The 10,303-nt window shown below is 33.5% G+C and overlaps 2 protein-coding genes across 4 annotated transcripts in view; both read right to left on the bottom strand.

The window, feature by feature from the left end:
* Positions 1-539: 539 nt before the first annotated feature.
* LOC102587141 (histone-lysine N-methyltransferase SUVR3) lies at positions 540-7,166 on the bottom strand. 3 transcript variants are annotated; one of them, XR_367151.2, is made up of 4 exons: positions 6,540-7,166; positions 3,728-4,125; positions 1,020-2,082; positions 540-949 (listed from the first exon to the last, which is right to left on the bottom strand). XR_367151.2 is itself a non-coding variant. In XM_006345300.2 (3 exons), exons 1-2 carry the CDS (start codon positions 7,135-7,137, stop codon positions 3,737-3,739), a joined length of 987 nt encoding a protein of 328 aa, XP_006345362.1. In that variant the 5' UTR covers positions 7,138-7,166; the 3' UTR covers positions 540-2,082; positions 3,728-3,736. The 3 variants fall into 3 exon arrangements, 2 of the variants coding, with proteins under 2 accessions (XP_006345362.1, XP_006345363.1); XM_006345300.2 differs by having other exon boundaries at positions 540-2,082; XM_006345301.2 differs by having other exon boundaries at positions 540-2,079.
* A 1,643-nt stretch (positions 7,167-8,809) lies between these two features.
* The window catches only part of LOC102586796 (nucleotide pyrophosphatase/phosphodiesterase-like), an 11,624-nt gene continuing 10,130 nt past the window's right edge, over positions 8,810-10,303 (bottom strand). The window contains exons 11-13 of the mRNA XM_006345299.2: positions 9,272-9,460; positions 9,086-9,166; positions 8,810-9,010 (exon numbers count right to left, since the gene is read on the bottom strand). Coding sequence (XP_006345361.2) covers positions 8,954-9,010; positions 9,086-9,166; positions 9,272-9,460 — 327 coding nt within the window. The 3' untranslated portion in view covers positions 8,810-8,953. The remainder of the gene's footprint in view (positions 9,011-9,085; positions 9,167-9,271; positions 9,461-10,303) is intronic.

Genomic DNA, 10,303 nt, shown 5'->3' with positions numbered 1-10,303 from the left:
GGAAGGGGGTGGAGGGGTCAAGGGTAGGGGTGGAAAAAATAAAATTTTAAAATTGAAAATATTTTTTGAAAACAAACTTAAATTTTATTTTTTTTAAGTTTGAGGGTAAGGACAAAATAAATTGATTTTTTCAACAAAAAAATAATTATAATTTGAAGTTGGAAGAGAGTTTTGGAAAATGTTTTCCTTAAGTTTTGAAGGGAAGACAATCACTACTGTCTCTGGTCCACTTTGCTTGTCGTTTTTACTAAAAATAGATGGTCCAAGATAGCATGAAAAAAAAAACATGACGGGTGTGTTTGGTATGAAGGAAAACATTTTCCGGAAAATGTTTTCCTTCATACCAAACACACCCGTCATGTTTTTTTTTTCATGCTATCTTGGACCATCTATTTTTAGTAAAAACGACAAGCAAAGTGGACCAGAGACAGTAGTGATTGTCTGTTGAATGAACTCAATATTTTATTTGATACATGATATATTCATTCAATCTATATCATATCATATTTATACTATACTAAATAAATGTAAAACTGAGAAGAGCATAAAGTTGTAAAGTTGAATTACCAAAATACCCATAAAGTGAGATATCAATAAAGGCATGAAGAAGATGCACACATTACAAAAAGGGGTAAAAAAGGAGCTCTGGAAAATAGACAAATTCCAAAAATAAGTTGGGTTATTTGCATGGGAAAGATTAGCCCAACTAAACAGGGTAGCTAAACATCTGCCTTTCGGAGTACTAATAGGAGTTGAAACACCATCAAAACAACTGTGGTTTCTTTCAAGTCAAAACACCAAAAAATACATGCAGGTACCATATTCCAGATTTTCTTGACGGCCTTCTCAACTTTCTTGAGACACTATCATAAAATTCTTTTGACTTTGCAAGGCATGGCACATTGCTGTCTAGATAATGTTAAAGACGTGTACCAAATATCTGCTGCAACTGGACAGTGAATGAAGAGGTGAGGGGTAGATTCTAAACTGGATTGACACATGTGGTATCTATTGACTACCTGGATTTTTCTACTGCTGAGGTTGTCTTGAGTCAAGCATGCTCCTTTTAAGATTGTCCAGCTGAAGCACACCACTTTTGAAAGGGAGTCAATTTCTCCAAATCAGCTTCCAAGGACATAAATCAATCATCTTACTGGAACACATAAGGGCATAGGCTGACTTGACTGATTATGACCCTTCTCTTGAGCTACCCCACTTTGCCTGTCTGCATTGTGATTGTTCACTGTAAAGTTCTGCAAAGACTTCAGGAGGTCATTAAGTCTTCAACTTCCCAATCTTGAAGATGTCTACTCAAAAGAGGGCTCTGGGTGTTGTTCTCTCTATTCTATGCAATACTGGAGTTTTGATTGGCTGCAATAAGGAAACTATATGGGAAGGTTTGCTTTAGAGGTGAGTTCCCTACCCATTTATCTTCCGAAACTTGATGGTTGCCCCATTTCCCACTTCAAAAGATGTATTGGATGAAAAATCCTGCCATATATGGCTCAAATACTCTTCCTTTGCCATGAGGTATTGTGACTGAATTGGATGTCCAGTTAGAGTGACTTCCATATTTTGCTGTGATGACATCTTTCCATAGCCTGGGATCTTCCAAATTACATCTCCAGTGCCATTTCATTAACATGCTTCTATTGTGGGCTGCCAGATCCTTCACTCCCAGTCCACCCAATGGTTTTGGAAGTGTGACTTTAGGTCATTTCACTAGATGGAATTTGTGGCAAGACTGTTACCCTCCCATAAGAAGGTACTCCTGAGTCTGTCTTAACTGATTTTGGATTTTGGCTGCTATAGGGAAGAGTGACATGAAATAGGTTGGTATGCTGTTCAGGACACCATTGATAAGGATAAACCTGCCTCTTAAGGATAGATATTGTCTTTGCCAAGAGGCTAGCCTCTTTTCAAACTTTTGTATCACACCATTACAGATCTCAACTAGCATATTCAGTTCTGATACGTCATTCATATGGTAGATGATACTTTTTGACATATTGATGTGAAGACCAGACATAGCCTCAAATAGCATAAGTGTGAGGTTTAGGTATAGGACTGGTGATTTCTCTGCTGCACAGAATATAAGAGTGTCATCAGCAAAAAGTGAGAAACAGAAACAATTGTACCAACATTCACAGTAAAGCCATCAACCCATTGTAGTTATTTTTCCTTTACCAGCATCAAGCTAAGCCCTTCCATTGCCAAAATAAATAGGAAAGAGGAGAGGGGGTCTCCCTGCCTGATCCCTCTACTTGGAGAGAAAAATCCAACTGGACTTCTGTTGATTAGGGTGGAGTTTTTGACATTTTTATTCCTCATCTAACACTACTCCTATAGTATTTTTATACTACTTCTCTTCTTGAATTAACCACTCAAGAAGAAGAAGAATACACTGAGATACTCATAACCGACAATGATGACAGTATGGAACTCATGAAAACAACAATTATTGCCAATTCCAACAGAGATTCCCAAAGAAGTTAAACAAATTTACAAAAAAATCTTTATAGGCAACAAATTTTTTTTCTCTATAGGCGACAATTATTAGTATGATAATTTATAATTAGTTGCTTATAGGTCTAGCTCTTACGGAACCCTTCCTAGAAGATGGTTGTGTAGATTAGGTGTTCTTCTTTAGGTGCTTGTATTTGTGTGTGAAATTTGAAATTTCTATTAAAAAACTTAAAAGCTTTGGCCTTGAATTTATTTAAGAATTGTCTTTACATAGTTGCTACATAGATTAATTTTTTTTTGAAAAAAAAATAGTCATTGCTAGCTATAGCCTATAAGTATTACAATTTTTTTTTATATTTAATAGACTATCAAACTACAAGTCTTTTCTTTTTATAAGTACTAAAAATTATATTTTAATAAAATATTTTAATACAAGTCTTTTCTATTTATGTTTTATAGTTTCTTACTTAATTACTTTATAATTTTTTAAGTTCATTAAAAATTAATCGTTAGCCATCGCCAGCTCTAAAAAGCTAGCCCGTTTAAGTTTGGAGTTCATTAAATCTGTGTCGATTTACTAAATTTATGTATTCTTGTATCACACTATCGTCTTTTATAATTTTTAGTGCTTAATTATTAAATTAGTTGCAAAAATTAAATCCTACTAAGGGCCCCGGACCCCACCTGTCTGTCCCCTTAGGTTAGTGGAATGGGACAGGCCGAGGGGTTCGTCCTGCCATCCCGCCCCCCTATTCCGTTAGATAGCCGGAGATGGAACCAAGTGTGATCCAAGCTGCATCTTTCGACAATTTAATCAGTAAACTATTTTACTCGCTTAATATTCGTTGATTTCCGCTACACGTTATTCTATATCCTCAGGCAATTTATGTAATATCTATTGTGAGAACACATCATAAAATTTGATTTCTCCTTTTCTTTTGCTTCAAGCATCTGATTTTTGATACCCATTAATCCGGACTAGCACCGTAGAAAGCCTACTATATTTAGTGTTTCGTATCGAAGAGGACTCCATTACTAGGACACAGACCCGAGACTTATTTTAAAGAGTGAAGGAACCTTTCACATTCCACCACACCCCCTCCCTTCCATGGTCTCTTCAATCTTTTCTAGATTACAACATTTTACGCTCAAAGCCGTGTTCTCTATAGCTGAACTTGACAGTGGCATGCATTGACCTCATTTTCTTAAATACAAGCCGAAGAATAAAGGTACCACAACGTTTAAAGCAACAAAATGTTACCTTACTACATCATGTGTGCTCTGCTGGAAGGATCCCAGAACAACAAGCACTACTGCAAAAGCATTGAGAGCCTGTAGAGTTTACTGTAGTGTCCCCATAACTGAAAGCGAGCTCTTCATTTTCCAAAATGACCCTGGAAGACAAAAAGCAGACTCTGGGTAGCAGAGCTCCAGAACTTCGCACTATCAATGTAGAAAGGTTACCACCATCACAGGAATGGTTAATGAAGCGGGCAATATTGCCAATTCTGGTAGCATCAATGTTGATCCTCATACACGCATTTCCAGATGGAAGGTGCTCCTTCACAACCAGGAGTGCAGGCGAAAAGTGGCCACTCTTTGAAAGTTTGTCATATAGCCTCTGGCGATTTCTTGCTTCCTCAGTGGTCAAAAGTTCTCCTTCGGAAAGAAAAAAGAAAATCACAACCCAAAACAGGAACCAGTTTGTCAAAAAGAAGCATTATAAGTACACATCACCACAAAAAGAGCAAGAAAGTAGATAACTTTGTCCACGTTGACAATTTTCAAGTCTTGAGAAGTTTGAGAAAATTCATATATATACTGTGTTTACTGTTTAGTGAAATGCCAAGAGAACTTCACCAATTTCAACAATTATTGTGGACACCACTCTCAAGAGAACAGTCAATTTAGCTTTATTAGATGATTAAAAAATGAGAAAAGGCTCAAATATGCTGTCGAATAGCGGTGGCAAATGGGCGGGTTGAAAATGGGTCAACATAAAATGGGTAATAATTCAACCCGTCCATATTTGATATAGGTAAAAATGGATTGGGTAACAAATGGGTTGGGAAAAATACTAGTTTAACCATATTTTCATGAGTAAATAGTACTCTACTTAAGAATTCAACATGGAAAAATATTTTAGCTTTTTTAGATGAAAAATGTTGAAAATGCTTCATTTAGTTTTATTGTATCATAAAAGTAAAAAAAAAAATCCTATAACTTTTCAATAAAAAATAATAAATAAATTTATGTAATACCAAGGGAAAATATTTTTAATTTCAAAGTAAATGAATATTTGCATTTTAGGACTAAAACATGGTTAATGCACTTTAAGCAATGTCAATACTAATACATGATTTGCTTATTTTACACTATTATTTATTATTCAATATATAATTAAACAAATAAAAAAATATAATTATAATTAACAAAAGAAATGTACATTTAAAATATTTATTTTTGGAGAGCCAAAGACTTCACCTTTTCAATTATAGAGAAAAATAATTAGTTCTATAGAAGAACATAAAAAGGAAGAGAAGTTACAATATTTTTAGTGATATCATGAATTTTGAGTGAATAAAAGTTAAAAGCTTAACCCATTTGGCTAATCCATATTTTACCCATAGTTTACCCATATTTTTATGGGTTGAATATGGGTATCAACTCATTTTTTACCCATGTAAAAGGTCACTCACCCAGCCCATTAAAATATGGGCGGGTTGGGCGGATTACCAAAATATGGGCTCATTTTGCCGGCACTACCGTCGAACTTTGACAAAAGGTTCATCAATTCCATCCATTAAAAGTTTGGCTCATCTATGCCATTTTCATTAGAGAAAAGGCTCATCCATGCCATTATTTGTTAACTGAAATGACATAAATGAGTCAAACTTTTAACAGATGGCATAGATGAGCCTTTTCTCAAAGTTTTATGGCATATTTTAGTCTCAAAGTATTAACCCCTACTGTCCGTACAGTACTTCACTGAAATTTTGAACTGCATTCATAATTCACATTGATTAACCATCTAATCTTTTCACAGAACCAAAAGAATGAGGCCTTATCTGCTGACTTTAACCTTCAACGCTTCAGAGTGAGAAGGCATTTCAGAAGAAAGTTCCAGATTTATACACACTTCAACCTCCGTTAAGTGCAAACAAATGAGGCCTTAAACACTGCGCCCAATAAAAGTACATCACATAAATGGGATGGAGGAGTATATTCCCTTTAAGGAAAAAACCACATTTAGTTTCCTCAGTTAAGCACCTTAAGCAACATATGGCCAGAAGCATGAGAATATATGGTTTTTATTGGTGTCACCTTTTTTACTTTATTCCCCTATTTCTTTATATCACAAAATCTTGCTTGTTTCTTGGCCAAATGCCGGTTAATATAAGTTAAAATCAATTATGCATCAAGTCCAAATAGTCAGAGTTGTCTACATGAATCCTTTGTGTTCACACCGCTCGTTTTGACTCCATTTCGTTCCAATACGGATAATTTGATTTCTCCTGCTTCATTTTGTTCTGTGTGAATCAGGTGTCTAAAACCAAAGGTTCTCAAAATGTCACACTTATCCCTCTATTGAAATACAACTCTAAGAAGAAGACTCCTACCAAACACCAAAACTAGTGTAATAACAACTGAATCTCAATAACCAATTAAAAAAAAAAAAAAGAACCTTAATAGCAACTAGTCCCTGCGTAGATCATTTGTCATTATCATATTAACAAATACCAATGGTTTCATCGGTATATCTAGTATCTCACCAACTCTTTCAGTGATGCTTTTTATTGGTCAGTAATTTTCCCTAAGATCAGAATCAATCTCAAACCTCATGTTGGTTAAACTTTCTTCCGGGGAGACAACAGGATTGAAATAGGTTTACCCATTTGAGCATTAAATGACAACCTTTATCGAGTCGTCAATGTTCCCATCCACATAATAAGCAATTGAAGAGCATATTAGCAGTATCTACAATCTAAAACATTGTAATAATTGATATAAATAGGAGTTCATATGAGCTCATTGTTGAAAATATTCCTATTGAACAACATCAAAAATTTTACCTGTATACTCGCATATGAATTTCCCTTTTGGAATGAATTCAGCAGCACACAAGCTCCAGCCTTTTCTCCTATCCTTCACAACCTTCAGCTTCACTGAAATTCCTTTCTGAGTTAACCTATTACCGCACTCCAACCCGCAACCGCAACTTGGCCCGCATTCTCGGGTCGGCAAATCAGAAAAATCCATACATGCGCAATTAGAACCGGAGTCCAAGTCGCAACTCTCACAATCGCATCCATAAGCACCCTCCACCCGGACTATAAACGGGTCCGACCTAACCCGACCCGATCCACCTCCCCAGGGGATGGATGGAGAGGTAGGTAAGGTCTGAACAGGGGAATAGATGAAATTGGCGTAAAGTTCGGAGTCGACGAAGTTGAAGAAAGGAATAGGGTAATTCTCCAAGTTTCTAGAAGCATCGGAGATTCGACTGGAAGTAATAGTCTTGGAAACTACATGTAACACCTTGCAGGTTGCTGAAACGGAGGCTAGACCGGCAGGCTCTAAGTATGGAAAAACGAGATGGGCGAACCGGCAAAGTATTCCGGCGCCGTCGTCGTCTTTTTCCGATTCGCCGGTTCTTTGTTGTTTGTCCATTGTTGCCACAATTTTTTTTGGGAAAGGTCTGCCTCAACTTTGTCATCGTTATGAAAGTGGCTCATATATATTCTTATCGTTATAGAAACGGCTTACATATACCCCTACCGTTACAAAATGAGCTTACATATACTCTTAATTTAACGAAAGTGAAAAAATAGTTTTAAATTTATGCTTTTGACTTTTTAATTTAAAAAAAATCATGTAGGGATATATATATGATCCTTCTAGCAATTTTTAAGATATATTTTAATCTTTTTTATACATAAATTATTTTCTGACGTCTTTGATTATCATTTTTTGAGTTTCTTATTCTTATTTTATTTTTTTCTTTCATTCCTTAGTGTAAAGAGAAAATTTTAAAACTAATTTTTTTGTGGCTATATTATAATTTAAAACTATTTTTTCGACTATATTGTTATTTAGTTTTTGTATTGAAAAAAAAATTGGGTCATCTAATAATAAAGTTTACAAGAAAATTAGTGAAACATAAATAAATTTGACCATCAAAATAATAACTTTAAATTAGTCGTTGAAACAAAAAAAAGTCAAAAAAATTATGTGTGAGGAGGATTAAATATACCCATATGGGATTATAGTTTTTTTAAAATAATAATAATTAAAATATTAAATTAAAATTATTTTTTTCACTTAGGGTATATGTGAGTCATTTGTATAGCAACAGAGGCATATATGAGCTATTTTCATAATGAGGGGTATATGAGCTCTAAATGATAAAGTTAAGGGTATATCATACCATTTTCCCTTTTTTTTTTTATGATTCAGGTATGTCAAAATTTAACAGCTATATAGTTCAATAAAAGGTTTATTATTTTTTAATTTGAGTTTAGAGTCTTAGTTTTTTTTATTTAACCTGGGACTTTCCTATATTTTATACTTTCCTCAAATTCAACTCTTGTAACTAAACCGTTCTATACTCAATTAAGGAATAGAGTTCAAAAAGTTTTTGTTTTCATTGTTTAAGCAGCAATTTCTTTTCTTTTTTTTCATAAATCTAAAATAAAACAAAAAAGGGATTTTGATGACAAATATTTAACAATTTACTATGTTTATTAAATTTGAGGAAGACAATAGAAAAATTATTTAATCATAAACACTCAAAAAAAAAAATCATTAATTTTAAAAATATGCAACACAAAAAAAGTATATTACATTCTAAAATAATTTGCGGAAACTTTCAAAATTATATCTCTAAAGATGTGAATTTTTGCTTATTTCCTTTTGGCATAGTATCCTTAAATTCAATGTATGGAGTTCAGTAAATAATAATTTAACTTTAAAAAAACTCCTAGCATTCATGACGAAATGCCTAAATGGCTTGAGCATATGTTTAGTTGTTAACATGAGTTCCTATTATCGTTATTGTTATAGATGGAAGTTGCATATTACACTTAGGATTATAATAGTGGTATGTACGTAATGATTAAATCTTTTTTTCGCCGCTACGGCATGACCTTTCAATTACATGTTATATATGAGTTTGTGAGTCCCTAATTGTCATGTTATATGTTTCATGCTTATGTACTTCTTTTAGTTATTGTAGCTCCTATTGAGTTGACCCTTCATGCATGATCACCTCATATGATCTATAGTAAATATATATTAGACATTGAAAATCAACAAAGAAACACTTTTGCTATAAAAACAAATAATTATTTGAGACATTTTTGCTGCTATAAGAGATTAAAAATACAATTTTTTTTGTACTATTCTATAAATTTAAACAACTTTCCCTATACTTTGTATTACACAATTTGCTGTACTAGTGTATAGTTTCTCTCTTTTCATCTTTTGCTCAGTTTTTGGTGATTTGAAAATTGTCTTCCAACTTTCTTGTATTTGCATTCACATACTACAAAATGGAAAAAGAAAAATTTAGAAAATTCTAAGATATGTGTAACAAAAAATGTACATTTGTAACACTCACCTCAATAGTCAATGAATTTCTTGTTGCATGAACTCGCACGTATCCAAATTCAGCTTTTCTTACCAAACTCCATTCATCAGCCTGTGTATATCATTAGTAACGTTGAGTTACTTTATTAATTTTGTAACTTTATGAATAAAGTACGGTTGTTATTTTAAACGAGTCGAGCTGAACTTAATTAATTACCTGAGAAGGGAATTGGTCCAAGCTAAAGCCAGCCATTCCAATAACAGCATGAACAGGTGCACTATAATTGGTATTATCATAAGTATCAATTCCACTTGCATCTTTAGTAGGCAATGCTTTACATTCCTTTTGATATACTGCACAAGTCCTCTCATAATTGTGAACATGTCCAAATAATGCTAGATCAACCTGGCACGTTTTTCCATGCAACGAATTAATTCTGATAAAAACGATAATCATTTTTGAAATTTCTCGATATCTAGTGTAGCTTCATATTATCGAGGATATGACTCTAGATAAGGAGTGAAGGTCGCGTATTAGGGTAGAAGGTTTGTAGAGGTACAGTGTGTTGTCTTGCGTTCCATAAGTTTAGGCTTATCAGTGCATGTTGTAGCACTAGTTGTACCCTTGTAGTTCTTGTTATATGGTGTTTATATATTGTATTCAGTATTTCGATTATGACACTACTTTGTTGTTGTTATTATATCTTTCTTGTAGACTTTATACTATTTTTCTTAGAGCAAACTACACAAATCCCACTAGTTTAGGTCCTAATTACCATGATTCACGTTAGTTTAGAATATTACTTCCTATACCATATTTTGATATTTGGATACATGCATCATGACTTGTCAGATACATGTATTTGATAGTTAAAAAAAGCTAGATACATGTTTATTATTTTTTAATTAAATGTGTGTAACTGTTATCCTTAATTAAAGGAGTAATTGAGTATTAATTAAGAACTCTAGCAGATTTTGGCCTTTGAATACATGTATTCGAAGGTTAAAAATCGAGATACGTGTATCCAACGGGTAAAAAGATCGAGATACATGTTTTATTAATTTTGAAATAGATGTGTATTACTATTTTCCTTGATCAAAGGAGTAATTGAGTATTAATTGATAACTCTAACAATTTTGGCCTTTGAATACATGTATCCGAGGTTTAAAAAATTGAGATACGTGTATCTGACGGGTAAACAAGATCAAGATACATGTTTTATTAATTTTGAAATAGATGTGTATTACT

Source organism: Solanum tuberosum, unplaced genomic scaffold (assembly GCF_000226075.1).
Source record: "Solanum tuberosum cultivar DM 1-3 516 R44 unplaced genomic scaffold, SolTub_3.0 scf00068, whole genome shotgun sequence".
Lineage (NCBI taxonomy): Eukaryota > Viridiplantae > Streptophyta > Magnoliopsida > Solanales > Solanaceae > Solanum > Solanum tuberosum.
This window is presented reverse-complemented; position numbering and strand designations above follow the sequence as displayed.

What these genes read in the sequence shown, in the direction of transcription:
- LOC102587141 (XM_006345300.2), bottom strand. Translation starts at nt 7,137, where the DNA reads ATGGACAAACAACAAAGAACCGGCGAATCGGAAAAAGACGACGACGGC. An exon ending in ATTCATATGCGAGTATACAG is followed by an intron (nt 4,126 to 6,539) that starts GTAAAATTTTTG and finishes TTCTTTCCGAAG; the next exon opens with GAGAACTTTTGACCACTGAG.